The sequence below is a fragment of the Podarcis filfolensis genome (assembly GCF_964270895.1).
Source record: "Podarcis filfolensis genome assembly, chromosome: 6".
NCBI lineage: Eukaryota > Metazoa > Chordata > Lepidosauria > Squamata > Lacertidae > Podarcis > Podarcis filfolensis.
In genome coordinates, this window is record NC_139609.1 from 14,947,010 (window position 1) to 14,963,190 (window position 16,181).

Genomic DNA, 16,181 nt, shown 5'->3' on the forward strand with positions numbered 1-16,181 from the left:
AAGAAAAAGCAGCTCAAAGTATCAAGATGCTGTCCCGCTTCTTCTACACGAAGGGGGGCAGATACATCCCAGCAGCCCTTGAAGTTTATCAAGCAAAACCTCTGGCGCAGTTACTGTATGGGGCGCAAATCTGGACGGGGAACCACTGCTCCAGTCTTGAATCTGTCCAGTCTAAATTTCTAAGGCAGATTCTCGGTGTCCCCTCCTGTGTTCCAAACGCAGCATTAAGACTCGAGGCCTGCCTTCCATCTGTGGAAACTCGGACTTGGCAGAGAACACTCAACTATTGGCTTCGTCTTAATCTGAATCCACCTGGTCTACTGCCTTTAGTAATGCAAGACTCTCACAAAAGCAAGTGGTTCAAAACCGTGCATCAAAAACTCCTTACATGCGGTCTGCACTCACAGTCCCTATTATCAATGGGCCTCATCAAAGCAAAGAGTCTAATAGGCCAGCGCCTGAAAGACATCGAACGACAAAACAACCTGACCATCTTAAAGAAACTGTGCCCATGGTATACCTACTTTCCCCCTTCTCATTTTGACTCTCCAGCTTCATACTTGTCTAAACTAACCATCCCGAAATACAGACGTGCCTTTACATTGGCTAGATGGGATGTTCTCCCCTCTGCTGTACTCGAAGGTCGTTACCAAAAGACTCCATTTGAAAAACGACTCTGCCCATGTGGAGATGGTAACACGGAAACAGTGTCTCACGTCCTTCTTTCTTGCCCCCTCTACAAAGACCTAAGGAATGAGATTATTACTCCACTCATTCTCTCCAACCCCGGCCGTTCATCAGACATTACACTGTATTTTCTATTATCTGATACGGAAAGTCAGATAACAGAGAAGGTCGCGAGGTACATCGAGAGAGCTGCGAAATTGAGGGCCACCATCTGAGTGACAGACTTGTTCATCCGACGGACCACCTTTTGCCTGTTCTTTTCTTCCTTTTATCTCTATTTTTTACTTTTAACTCTTGTACAGCTGTGGCCTGTTGGCTTTGCTAATAAAGTTTTGTTGTTGTTCGCAGACATCAATAGAGAATTAAGCAGATTTAAACCAGTGTTAGGATGCTGGTGCTCTGTTTCAGGTGAGCCTCCTGGTGCCTGAGTGAATCTGACGACGGCCCATCAATGAAAGCAAAATGTGTCGGTGCTCAACAGCAGGAGACTCGCCAGTTATTAAGGAATTAAACATTGTATCCAGTGAATACAGGGACTTGAAGATAATTCACACGGAAAGCCAATTTCAGTTCAAAGGAAGTATTCTAATCGCAGTTATGAGATAAAAGTTCAGAATGGAACAAAAAATGCTTTCAGCAAATACATGACTTGACTATAAAGGGTGAACTAGACTTGGTGATAAAGGAGGGCTTGGCGCTGAAAATGGCAACCGCCACATGGTATTCCCCCTCCTTTGCAGTATAGTGGTGGGAAGATTGCGGAACTTCTTCCTGAGGCAAAGCTGATTGGCCCCCTCTTTGCTGGTCTAGGCAAATGGGGAAACCATTGTTTTAGTTTGTTGGCCCTTGATCTTAATTCAGTGGCATAGTGTGGGTTGCCAGCACCCAGGGCCATGCAGAGGATGTGGGGGGAGGGAGGGAAACAGATGGAGTATGCATGCACATTCAACTGCCTAATGGCGTCTGTGTCACTCAGGAGATTGCAGCTGCAGAGATAGGAAAATAAGAGTTGTTTCATTGTCTGGAGAGGTCATTTCCTGGTTCACATGGAGAAACCATTTTCAATGAAGCCAAGTGACTTGCAGCGCACAGCTGTAAGTTGAAATTTTCTGCCACTAAAAATCTGGGGCCTGAGGCAACTCCCCCCCCACTCCACTGCCTCAATTGATGTTTATTCATTCTATTTTGATTGGTTTCAACCAGCATTTGCCATTGTTTAGGGAAGCTTTTAATACTGGATGAATCATTGTATTTTAATATTCTGCTGGAAGCCACCCAGAGTGGCTGGGGAAACCCAGCCAGATGGGTGGGGTATAAATAAATTATGATGATGGTGTCTAGCTCTGCTCTGAACATATGAAAATTTTTAGGTTTGTTTACCTATCTTTGCTGGACACAGAAGGGCTGAGACCGATAGTGCCGTCAGCAAGCCCAGTTAATACAAACAACACAGTACATTTTCTGACATCACAGAATTCCTGCTATCTTAGAGCAAGTTAACACGTGCATTGTTCTAATTATACTTTCCACCACCGTTTAAATAGGCTTTGATCCAGTGCAGTGTACTCAGGAATGCTCAACAGAGCACTCAGCTGCTGCCATGTTAGGATGAAGGATTAGGGGCACTAGTAAAGGTAAAGGACTCCTGGATAGTTAAGTCCAGTCAAAGGCAACTATGGGGTTGCGGCGCTCATCTCGCTTTCGGGCTGAGGAAGCCGGCATTTGTCCACAGACAGGTTTCTGGCTCATGTGGCCAGCATGATTAAGCAACTTCTGGCACAACGGGACATTGTGATGGAAACCAGAGTGCACGGAAACGCCGTTTACCTTCCCACTGCAGCGGTACCTATTTATTTCCTTGCACTGGTGTGCTTTTGAACTGCTAGGTTGGCAGGAGCTGGGACAGAGAAACAGGAGCTCACCCCGTCGCAGGGATTCAAACCACCTACCTTCCGATCGACAAGCCTAAGAGGCTCAGTGGTTTAGACCACAGCACTACCCAGGGCACTACTCATATAGTGTTGTTTGGGAAGTGTTAGGGTAATCCATATCTCTGCAAGGCTATGAAAGGTCCAGATTCTTTCTCTAGATAGTGTCCAGCAGCATGCCTGGTATTGTAGTCCATGATTAATCCAGTTTCAAACCTGATACTATCCAATTTTCCCTTAGAAGTGAAAAAACTTATAAAATATCTACGCATCCAGAGAAAGGGAGCTAAAGATATAACATTTTTCATACAGCAGAGAATGCTATTTTTTCAACTAGTGTTTGGATGAATCAGCAAAAAACTCCGGCACGGCTGTTCCTCATTTTCTCCCTCCCCGATGGAGAAAATTAAGTGTTTTAATTCAACCAGGATCCTTGAAGCACTAACGAAGCATGCTAATTTAGGAAGTACAGCACCAGTATGGATTTTTGATAAAAACAGCTGTTAATTTTGCAGAGGAAGTAACTAAATCCGAAGGCTACAAGATACGGCTGTTTGTAGAAGATATGATAAGCTAGCAGATGGATCTTAGCAAACAGTCTGAAAGCACTCCAATTTCAGTTCAGTGAGGTGGGAACAGAATAATTTGCATTTTCTGCAGAAATGGGAAAAGCAAAGATTTAATTGTGCTGGAATATGTGCTCAGTGGAAACAGGAAGAAAAGAAGACTAAACTGGAAAGTATCTGATTTTTTTGGGTGTGGTTGTCAGTTTCAGAGGTGCCTGTGCACCTGTGTGTGAGTGACCAATGTTTGAGGGCAGGGTTTGAGTTTCCAGCACCTACATCTACCTCCAGAGTCAATTTCTGTAAAATTCTGGAAGCATTTGGAATTTGATTCTAGCTGGAGCTAACATTAAAGCTCAGATCATACCATGAGAAACAGGAGTTTTCACAAATGGCACCTCAATATCACTCTGTCGTTGGTCATTTCCTCAGTTGGTGAGGCTCACTTGACATCAACAAGAAACCGTACCTTCAATGTATTTGGCACAATCCTGTGGCTCACCCTGCAAACAGAGATTTAGTGGGCGCCTTCTGTGCCGACTTTTAAATGCTTGCTGAAAACTTTTCTATTCCACCAGGCCCATGAAGGCAATTAAAAGTACAGCCCCCCACAAGAGTCTACTGATGTGTCTTTTTAATTCCTTTGTTTTTTGCTTTTAACATGTTTTTTTTTAAAAAAAGTTTTTATGATTTTACTGTCTGGTTTTATGTTTTTATAGTGTTGTAAACCACTGTGGTATATATTTATAATACAGCATTATATGAATAATTTTATAAAGAAATAAGCAAATAAATACATAAATAAATATTATTATTATTATTTTATAAATTGTCCAGTAGCACCTTAGAGCCCAACTAAGTTTGTTTTTGGTATAAGCTTTCGTGTGCATGAACACTTCTTCAGATCCGTATCTGAAGAAGTGTGCATGCACACGAAAGCTTATATCAGGGGTCAGCAAGCTTTTTCAGCCATGGGCCAGTCCACCGTCCCTCAGACCATGTGGCCGGTGGCCGGACTATATTTTTTTTTTTTGGGGGGGAGAACGAATTCCTATGCCCCACAAATAACCCAGAGATGCATTTCAAATAAAAGGACACATTCTACTCATGTAAAAATGCGCTGATTCCTGGACCGTCTGCTGGCCGGATTGAGTAGGCGATTGGGCCGCATCCGGCCCATGGGCCTTAGGTTGCCTACCCTTGGCTTATACCAAGAACAATATTTCTCAGATGAAAATAGGGTTATCTAAAGAAAAGTGGGACATTCCAAGATCAAATCAGAAACCGTGATGGTTTCAAATCTGGGTCAAACAGTGATGGTTTCAAATTGAATTACTGGAATTTGATAAAGTTATGATAATCAGGGAAAACCACCCCTCCTTTGTCTTTTATCTAAACAAAAACACTCTAAAATCTTTATTATATTTTAGTGAAGAAGAAGAAGAACTCAGTATAATGTGGGGGGGGGGGGACCAGTACTCACTAAAACGTATGGCTGTATATCTGAGGGCAAAATCTGTCTCTCTTTCAACCTCTGTCAAATCCTTTATGTTTCCTCGATGAGAACAGGCTTGGGGAGTGAGAGCACAACAAGTTCCCTTAGAGGTATATCACATAGCCATAAAGGTCATAACAGCCTAGTGCAGTTAGCTAGCATGGTATTTAAAGGTTGCTCCCCTCAAGATGTGAGTCTGGAAAGGGCAAAATGGAGCAGGTGGAGACCTTCATTTAGCAGGCGGTTGCTGTGGACTAGAGATGATGACTCATGACACTCAGATCCCACTCATTTGGATCTTTCTTTGCTTAATACAATCATCTTGCATAGTCTTTGCATACCTGAGTACTGCAGTCTTAAAGGAAAGCGATCTCAACAGACACACTTTCAATGCAAGCTAAAGGAGCATTGTTTACTAGAATGTCAAGCCAAGTTACATAACATATCCAGTTCTGGGTGCCACAATTTAAGAAGGATGTTGACAAGCTGGAGTGTGTGCAGAGGAGGGCAACCAAGATGATCAAGGGACTGGAAACCAAGCCTTATTAGGAACGGTTGAAGGAGTTGGGTATGTCTAGCCTGGAAAAGAGGAGACAGGAGATACGATAGCCATCTTGTAAAGGACTGTCACAAGGAAAATGGAGCAAGCTTGTTTGTTTGTTTTCTGCTCTGGAGGGCAGAACTCGAACCAATGGCTTCAAGTTACAACAAAGGAGATTCTGACTAAACATCAGGAAAAACTTTCTGACGGTAAGAGCTATTCGACAGTGGAATGGTCTCCCTTGGGATGTTGTGGACTGTCTTTCCTTGAAGGTTTTTAAGGAGAGGCCGGATGGCCTTCTGTTATGGATGTTTTAGCTGAGATGCCTGCATTGAAGGGGTTGGACTAGATGACTCTACGATTCTATGATTCTATAAAATGCACGTGAAAGGGCATGAACACTAGGGGCAGCAGAGTATTCGGGAGAGGAGCAACCTTCAGATTCATGCCCCGGGTATGCTAGCATGGGAGTATCGGCCACATCTTTAAAGCTCACACTGTGAAAATGTCCAGGCCACCATAACTATGCAGGGGGCTCTGGAATAAGATTTCACTTTGCACATGATGGGGCAGGCACCATCAACTTGGTCTCATGAACCAGACTTATATTTACTTTCAGTCTGGGACTTTGAGGTAAAGGGAAGGAAATAAATTCTAATACCACTACTACTACCAATGTTTAGAATGTGAGCAAGTCTACACTAGCGTCAGGGACTGGTCAGAGGAGGAGGACACTGGAGAGGGGGTGGTGATGTCAGGGGCTGGCCAAAGGAGAAGTAGTGGTGGAGACCTTTTCCCCATCCTGACCCTTCCAGGGAGGAGGAAGAGGAAGACAGTATAGATTTACAACAATGGTTTGCAGGAAGTCACAGCTCAGAGGCAGATGAGTGGCAAAGTTGGGAAATAATCATAGGAGGAGCAGGCAGCTGGCTGACATGTTGTTACTAGAAAGCATTCCAGACCCACCATCTCCCAGAACGCAGCGAGAGCCTTAAAAGTAGAAGAGCAAAGAGCTCAAAGACAGAGGGCACTTAGGAGCACCCATAGAGGAGATGATGAGGATGACGAATGAGAAAGTGGGAGGGAAGGAAGGGGTTGAGATCTCTCTGTAAAGATCGAAATTAAAAAGGCCTGTAAGAAACTTTTCCTTGTCTTTATACTTTCCTAGGCAACCATTTGGGAGCTGCTGACAGCATCCTGTCAACTAGAAATATTGGTCATGGGTATTTTAATGTCTCCCAAGCCATATTTTGCAATGCATTCAGCCTTCCTTTTAGAGACTCACATCTTATATCATGCTCTCATCGTTCCACTTGAAGTTGTACATGCAGAGGAGGTCTGCAATCACAAAGTTTGTTCCTATCTACCACCAAACATAGAATCTCCATGTTTATGTGGAAGGCACACTAAGTGCTGAGAGCTATGTCTTCAGTATAATCACTGTGATGTTAACATATATGAGAGAGTGCTAGAGGGGAAATAGTTAACTAGGTTGCACAGACAGGACCCAGGGGGGTGGAGTCAGTGGGACTATAAAATCAGTTATGGGAGGAGTTCGTTGGGAGTTGTTGGTGGGTAGTTGGTGGGTTTTAGTGGGTTTGCTGGTTGGGAAAGGCAGTTGATAATAGAGAGACAGCTAGGGCAGTGGGTTCTTGAGTGTGGGGCGGTAGAAGAGATAGAGAGAGGAAAATAAGGCTAAGAAAGTAAAAAGCAACAATGTTTGGAATGCCGTAAAAGTTTTGTTTGTGTCTGAAATAAAATACACTCTTCTTTGTTAATTGAGAAGCTGACTTGAGCCTGAAGTGATTTTACCAAGGAGGACCTGGTTGGTGGCAGCGGATTAGTGGTGTATGGGTCAATAGTCCGTGAGATGACCGGGGGCTCTGTATGAACGCCACAATCACATACACCAAAGTCACCCACCAATACACTAAATATTGTGCTATTGTCCCTCCCATATTCACTTTGAGGTTTCACATTTCTTCATCCATACCTCCTTACTTCCACCCATCCCAGTCCTCAGCTACTTCCACATTTCTGACCAAGAATCTCCCCTCTTTCTCTTTATTCCAAATGTTCTGCATAACTTCCCATCTCTCCGTTTCTCATCTAATCTGCTCACTTCTTATGACCAGGCTTCCGGTAATGAAAATACTGAACAAAATAATTTTGAAAGTACTTCTTGAAATTTGCCCGTTATTTCCCATAGTTCAAGAATTATGTTTCCCATAGACCCGTTAATCATGTGATGTCACCCAAAACAACAACAATAACACATGTACAACAGTTTCCAGGGGTTCGTGAAGGTTCCAGAGTATGGAGAAACAAGAGACCAAGGCCAAATAAGATGTTTGCTTAATTACCATGCAGCTACATAATTGGGCTGGCCCTTTCATTAGACAAGCTGAAGCAGTTGCCTCGGACAACAGAGACTCTCTTTTGCAGCCACCTACCTGCCACCGCTAGAAACTATTTCAAAATATAATTGGAAGCTTAAAGGTTGAATATAAAACCTTGCACTTCAAAGAATTTTAAAGTAGGCATTCTCCCAGGACACCTTGCCCAGAATGCCTCTCACAGAGGAAGGGCTCACTTCCTCACAGTGGCATAGTGTGTTTTTATGGTGCCCGGGACATGTGTGAGTGTGTGCATGAGCTGGGGAAACAGGGCGCAGGGTGCGGAGGGCAAATGGAGCTCGCTGTGTGCCAGCCCAGCCCTTGCCACCAACACAACACCAGCCCTGAGCTGCTTTGCGAGGCTGGGATCTGGCGAGGGCGGCGTGAGAAGGATGCAACAAAACGAGGTGGAGAGTAGGGTGATGGAGGAAATAATGTCAGAGCCACTACTGTGCTAAAAAGGGCTAAACATTATTCACATGCAAGTGGAGGGATATGGGCATAGCTGCCAACGTTTCCCTTTTTTAAAGGAAAATTACCTTATTCCGAATAGGATTCCTCGCAAGAAAAGGGAAAAGTTGACAGCTATGGATATGGGAGAAGAGGTAGGGGAGCGGCAGAACTATCTGCCTCAGGTAGCACTTTTGTCTTGCTCCGGTCCAGATTACATATCTTGTTTTTCCATAATTAAGTACAAGCTTGAGGGGGCTGATTCTTATTGGGAAGGCAAAGCAGAGGAAGACTTTCCTCTCCCACTGCAACCGGAATCATGTACCCACTACCATGGCTAGGAGCCTGGGGAGCAGTACAGTCCCTACTGATGTCTAATTTGATCCTAAGGCCATGCCAAATCAGATCAGATTGTGGAGAGTTTGGGATCCACCAAAAATGGATCCAGGATAAGCTAAGACATAAGACATCCAGCCCTGCCCAGAGTTTGCTGTGTCACCACATTTGACTGCCAGTAAGTATAATCCGCTCTGTGCACCACTGTTGCCCAAAATTCATTGACATGACTGGGAATTTGCAGATGTGTGATAGCTGCTATAGCCAACAGAAGTATTCTTGTGAAATCACAGGATATTCATTGACACAGATGAAATACTTTAAATGTTCCACACCTGAGTCTTCGAACTCGCTATTGTAAGTATTCCAGGTCTCGCTGATGCGAAGCAGGTTCTCTTCCATAGCTTGAATATCCATATATGGACAGTTGCATTCTGGGAATTTGGGCCCACACTGACACCAACAGTCGTTGTCCTTGCAGATAAATTCCCCTTCTGAGTTGCAAGCAATATAGCTCAGAGCTGCCTGCACAAACCGCTCCTGCAAGTAGTCAGGAAGGATCAGCTGAAGACCTTGAGGGAGGAGGAGGAAGAAGAAGACAGAATCCATCTTACTAAACGGGATGTTTTCCTCAAAGCTATTGACAACATCCTTTCTCTAATCAATATGGATATAAAGCAGTCGTTCAAAAGTATCTACAAAAATTATTAGTCCATGCATGCTGAATAATCATTTGTGACATACAGACAGGGCCAGATTTAGGTTTGATGAGCCCTAAGCTACTGAAGGTAATGGGGTTCTTTATATGTCCAGCTGTCCTTTGTCAACGTCAAATTGTTGCTGTTTTTTGTGTTGAATATATGCTATGTGGTAATTTATGGACCTAATAGGTATCAAAGCCATTTGCACATAACAAAATAATGTCTTTTATCAAAGTAATTGTTGAACTGAAATACAATTAAGAAGAAGTAGTGAAATACAATTAAGAAGAAATGGCTGTTTTAGGGGTTCTTTTTCAAAGTCTGGAACGGATTAATCTGTTTTGCATTACTTTCTATGGGAAAACGTGCCTTGGTTTTGGAACACTTTGGTTTTGGAACAGGCTTCCAGAACAGATTAAGTTTGAGAACCAAGGTACCACCATATATAGAAATGAGCAAACCAGTGATATTTTAGGGAGCAGGCTAGCAGGTGGGGCCCATTACTTACATCATAGGAGCGTACACAACACAAAACACTGTTGCTGTATGCAGGTTTTATTTTATTTGTTTTTCATCTTATATTTTGGAAAAGTATATCCAGTTTTGTTTTCCTTTAAAAAAATTTGGGGCACCCAAGGGAGTGGGGCCCTAAGCTATAGCTCGTTTAGCTTATATGTAAATCCGGCACTGCATACAAATAACCTGATGGGGAGGGGAAAACTGGCTGTATGGGGGTGATTCTGAACTGCCACAGGTAACCAGGCAGGTGGGTCAATGAAATCTTAATAAAAGTAGCTTTATTAATATGCAATGAATGTTTAAGAGCAGTGCACTATTGCCCATGTTCAACATTCAATATGCTTTTATTTTCCTTTTCAAAGAGACGCTTTTGAAATCAACAAAGCTTGTCTGCCAAGACGGGGAATGCCAGGTTGTCTTAACTGTATGTATTTCTTAAATCAATGAAAGAGTCATATTTCAGGTCGCAGTAACCTGAACTGTACCCACTTTGGTATTATTGATCTAACACTTATAGCCCTATGCCCACATTACTCAGGTATGGGGCAATCCCATGTTCACTGGGGAGCCAGTGAATGCTATGTTCACACTTCCAGCCATTCCTTGGCCATTACACCCCCTTTCCTCAAAACCATGTGTTCCGCACAGTTGTATGTAACAGAACTCCAAAGCATACACTCACACTTGCATCTAAGGGCTTTGTGCCAACAGAAAACCTGCACAAATGGGAATCCCAATCACTCAAGAGTCCTTGCATTTGAGCAGGAATTCACAGCTCAGAATCACTTTGCAGACATTGCTGAACACAGTGCGAAATTATCAAAGGAAGGGGGTGCAATACTGGGGGCGGGGCTGAAAGCAACGCCCAACTCCCCAGGAAACATGGCATTGCCCTACACAAAAGTAACGCAGGATTATGTTTCAGCATGTGCAAAAACACTTGTTCAGGATGAAAGGAAGGTGTGCAAAGAGCCCTTTGTTATCCTACGGCCCTTGTTTATAGCTTGGTTTCACTTTAGATTAACCCCTTAGTTATGTCAGATGAAGATCACCTTCATATATCTATATCTATATCTATATCTATATCTATATCTATATCTATATCTATATCTATATCTATATCTATATCTATATCTATATCTATATTATCTATATCTATATCTATATCTATATCTATCTATCATCATCATCATCATCATCATCTATCACAGCATGGCAGCTGCTTCCCCCTGCTACAGTGTCACAAGATTGAGGAATATGTAGAACTAGCAATAAATATGACAATGAGTGAATGTTGTTGATAATGGCAGTGACTACAGCAATCCAGATATGGATGGATAGGGCATTCTGCTTCCCAGTGGGGATGTTGATAGTATAGGAAAGACCCACACAACTGGTGGCATCTACACCAATGTGAAGTATTTACATGTCTACATGTGTTTCACAAATCAATCCAGGTAACTGGTTGTTGTTTTTTTTATCAGACAGCTGGAGTGCTTTCCTTTTGTGAAAACGATCAAAAAATGAAGGAGAGTTTAGAACTGGCTTTGTGCTATCTGGAATTGCTGAGCCTAGGTCTCTCTGCTTTGCTGTGTTTTGATGCACGGGCCTTTGCACCAGGATTACTCTCTTGATCACGGCAGTCAAGAAACATTTGCAGGCAGCAATGCACAGGAAGCAATGCAAACTAAATAGGGAGGAAATCAATTCAATCAAGGATATAGTCTATATTAGCAGGTATCATCCTTCCAGCTCATCACATCTAGTCCTTTCTAATATAATGCAGGTGTTTACAAATGAATGGGAGCCAAATTCTTTGAGCCAGTTCCATCCAAGTACTTGATCTTTAAGCTGCTTTAGTTCCATTCAGTTATATCTGTTGTCTCCCTCTTCATCTAGGTTGTAGGGTTAATGGGGCTTAGGGTGGAGGAGGAAGGCAATGGCACCCCTACGCCCTCTATATATTTTCCGTTGTGAATGCAACCCCTTTTCTCTGGGTCTCTTTATGATATTCGAGGTATATGGTGTTGTCCTCCTGGGATGGTACCACTTCAAAATACAAGAGGGAGGATCACAAAAAAACCCCTAGATGTGGAAGGCCAGCAAGCCAGAGAGAATACTATTATTTCATTTGTTTATTTGCTTAGCACTTCAAAACTGCTTAATATTAAATCCCTAAGAGATATGCACAAAATAACATAAAAACATAACATAACAACAAAATAATGTAACAAAAACAACATAAAAACTAACAATACAAGAGTATACCAAAAAGAAGAAAACAACGTTATATAATCTGGAAGACGTAAAATCAGGAATTCGGGGAAAAACAAAGTCTGATCTTATGGATCAGGAAAGTCTTCACAAGACATGTAATGAAAATATTTTAAAAGTCCAAAAACCACATGGCTCCTGTTCTCTCTCTCTCTCTCTCTCTCTCTCTCTCTCTCCCTCTCTCAACTTCACTTGCCATCTATCTATATATGTAAAGGTAATTTTTTTGTGGGGGAGCATAGTAAACTTGGGACTGTGTGTTACCCTTTACTCACCAAGGCAACATTGACTATGAAATGGTTTAAAAAGGCAGTTCTGTGTGCCACGATTTTTCTGTAGGAATCCAACGGCATGTATCAAAACAGGTCTGTGATTGATGTTACAACCAATTTCCTAAGCATTTTACTGACAAATATTATGTCGAGCGCAGGGAGAGCAGCTTCCGAACGGCAAATAATTTCCATAAACACAGTGGAGATATGAGCCCCAATGAAAATGACAGGATCATCTATCAAACTGTTATATGCCCCAAAATATCAGGCGTACAATGTGATATTCAAGATAGGCTGTCCTATTATGTGAGAAGTGGAAGGGGAGGGTGGATGTTGAGCTTATACGTCAATTCAGTGGGAAGATAATTCTCACCGCCTGCCCCAAGAGCCACGAAGTGTTATTTTCAGGCAGCCCACATTCCAAACCAGCAAAGGTTTCAGCACCAGGAACAGCTCCATTTGGATGATGGTGACAGAGGCTGCTTTCAGGAGAAAGTCTTACACCATCAAAAGCTTTCATAGAAGGAGCCCAAGCAGATGTGAAATTTTGTGGGAAGCTAAAAGAATTTCAAGAAGCTTAGCACAAATTATCTGAGTTTTAAAAATCATCTCTGTAGCTGTAACCAGCAACCAAGGAAGAACGTACTGAAAAAGAGAAGGCAAACAACCAGAGCTTTTGTTTCACATTTCCCATTGCTATTTTCTTCCCGTGCTCCTATAAGTGTTTTAGCTTGATCTGTGCCTGTTTCCCCTTCCTTGAGATTATATGGGTATTTTAGCTTGATGAAGTCCTACAACTGGTAGCACAAGGATGAGTATCTGTATCACCTACAGGCAAAGACAAAATCATTTAGCTCACTATTAAGTGGTTCACTTGCCAGCAATTGCCACTGACAACAGAATCATAGAAATGTAGAGTTGGAAGGGACCCTGAGGATCATCTGGTCTAACCCCCTACAATGCAGACATATGCAGTTGTCCCATATGGGGATCAAACCTGCAACCTTGGCGTTATCAGTACCATGCTCTAGCCAACTGAGCTATCCTAGCTCTAGGATTATATAGCAAGGAAACTACCCCACTGTTCAAAGGAGATTAGATAGATAGATAGATAGATAGATAGATAGATGATAGATAGATAGATGATAGATAGAAGATGGATAGATAGATAGATGATAGATAGCTAGATGATAGATAGATGATAGATAGATAGATGATAGATAGATAGATAGATAGATAGATAGACAGACAGATAGATAGATAGACAGATCAGTTGCCCTTCCACTTTTGCTCTTGGCCCTGCCCACACCAACATGTGGCCCTCAGAAGCTTGCTGGTAAAGAAATGTGGCCCTTGGGATCCCCAAACCTGATCGACACCAGCTCTAACCCAAGAAGTTCCACAAATTTCACAGGCCTGGCTTTTCCAATGTGACAAAAAACACACATAAACACATACTCACTCTCCACTCACTAGTTTAAGATCAATGGAATGTATTGCTCAGGAAGAAGTTTTCAAAAAATAAAATAAAATGACAAATATCCCTATAAACATCTTCCTACAAGAAATTAACAAAATTCCACCCACGTACCTTGCAACTGAATCTTATTTTCCGGACTCTGTACCAGAACAGAACTGACAGAATCTAGGTTGTCATAGTTACTGCAGCCAAGAGGACCAGTCCGGGTTTCTGTTACCTAGTGAGTAAGGGAATGGAAAACCATTTGCTGTATTATACAGAACAAGCTAAGTTTCCTTTTAAAAACACCTGGTACAGTGCAGCAATAGAATTCATTTTCATATATACAAGCGGTATGACATTTTTACCTGGACAGATGCTTCTTTTAAGTAGCCCCTTTCACAGACAGCAGCCTTATTTGCCGTATCAGATCACCATGTTTTATAGAGATGAAATTCAATGGTAATTTTAGCAAAATCTTGGGAATTGTATTTTTGTAGGGCTGTGTGAAAACCTACCCCCTCCCCAAACCCTCCACATGATATTCAGGGGTGGTGTAAAAAAGGATAATTTCATTACATATTTGCTGGGGGTTGGGGCGTTGAATTCAACAGTCTGGTTGAAAGAATGGCCTCAGAAAACTACTCAACTACCCTTCTGAGTATTTTCAGCTTGGTTAATACAGTATGAAAACATATTATTAGTTCCAATTGGGGGGTGAAGGAAGCAATGGGCTAAGAGAGGAGGACTGGAAGAACTTGGGACAGACTATATCTAAGCCAACATTTCTTGGATAGCTCAATTGGTTAGAGTGTGGTGCTGATAACACCAAGGTTGCAGGTTCAATCCCTGTAAGGAACAGCTACAGTTTCCAGGAATCTTTAGGGGGAGCCATAATGGTTCAAGTAGTAAAAATGTACTTTAAATGAATGATGTGGATGCAACCAATATTTGGCTAGGTCACTTAGAAGGTTTCAGGGCTCAGTGGGGATTTGAACCCTGGTCTCCCAGTCCAAGATCAACACTTTAATCACTACACCACACTGGCTCAGTATATTGAACAATAATAAAACTAAATCCACAGTTGTATTCCAATTTTTTCATACTACTCACAGGCAACGAAACAGGCAAAGTCACTTCGCTGAATATTTGGGCTGGGTGAAATTCTCCAGTTCAGGGGGAGTTTGATATTTTTTTTTGGGGGGGGAGATTTATCTGATTTTTTCCATGAGAAATTTTTACTTACTTCTAAATTATTGTGTTTTGTACTTTTTCAACATTTGAGGTTTTACTTTGAAATTTATAAATATTTTAAACAACATGAACAAAGTAAAGCAACCAAAGCTCAGCATTTATTTATTTATTTATTTTTAAAACCATTTGATTTCAGTGAGGAATGTTTTAAGCATGTATAAAAACTTTTCACTAAAATCAATGGGACTGCCAATTGTTCAGTTTGGGCTGGATTATACCACTGGATTTTAAATCTGAAAGATTTAACATAATCTACAAATGTTAAATATACAAATTTAAATGGGCTGGATTCAGATTTGCTTAATTGGTTTTAGTTCCCACAAAAAATCAATGGGACTTAAATTAAGCCACGACTAACTTGTCCAGCTGATTTCTAGTATACATAAATTCAGATGGTTTGCAGTATAATCCTACACATGTCGGCTCAGAAGTAACTCCTACTAAATTCAGAGGCACAATCTCAAAAGACACAAGGGGCCAATTGTGGAAATGGATGCATGTTTAAAGATGATCCCCTGGATCCCTTCATTTTACTATCTGCTAAGTCTTAAGAATGTATTAAATCCATATTTTGATGTAATCATGAAAGCTATACAAATACAGACCAACCTCAGTTCTTGGCAATGATATCAATTAGTGTCTGCTACAGTGGCCTGAAAACTGGGAAGTATACCATAGATGAATGACTCCAATTCAATTTTTTTACCCTCTCTTATCCATTATGGTGAATAGGGTGTCCCACGAGATGCAATGCAATATCATTTGACACCAATAACAGTTCTGGAATTGCTAATTACTGAAATGGTTGAGTATACCACAAAGCCTAAGAGTTTGGTCAATGTGAAAATTAGTTTCCAGTATGACTTTTCCCCTTGACAAAACTACAAAATGAATGCTTGTGTATTTCAAAACAGAATTTGCATCCTCTGGTGAATCTATTACGGTAAGACCTACAGTTTAAATTTTGAGAACTGTCTTTACTATAACATTTATTATCTTGAAACCAGTAATAGAGCTTCAGCTGTGTGTGCTTGTGTGCATGGACAGTAGCTTAAGCAATACAGAATGATTCTTGCAATATCAAGGTTTCAGGCATGAAATTCAAGTTTCGGGTACAAAATGTGTCCATTTATTGCTTTTGAGAGTCTTTGCAGAAACCAAAGAACACTCTCACACAACGTTCAACATCAAATCAATATTTCAGATTGTGCAAGTTAAGCATTATAAAGCACTTTGTACAATTAAATGTCTGATGAAATCACTGCCAAATGCAAACAAATTCTGATCATATAGTCCACACATTTGT

General features: G+C 41.6%; 1 protein-coding gene across 2 annotated transcripts in view; it reads right to left on the reverse strand.

Annotated features, from left to right (window-relative positions):
• The window catches only part of BRINP3 (BMP/retinoic acid inducible neural specific 3), a 250,608-nt gene that overhangs the window by 63,646 nt on the left and 170,781 nt on the right, over nt 1-16,181 (reverse strand). For both annotated transcript variants that reach the window (XM_083620295.1, XM_083620296.1), the window contains exons 5-6: nt 13,754-13,859; nt 8,732-8,968 (exon numbers count right to left, since the gene is read on the reverse strand). In XM_083620295.1, the coding sequence (XP_083476421.1) occupies nt 8,732-8,968; nt 13,754-13,859 (343 nt within the window). The remainder of the gene's footprint in view (nt 1-8,731; nt 8,969-13,753; nt 13,860-16,181) is intronic.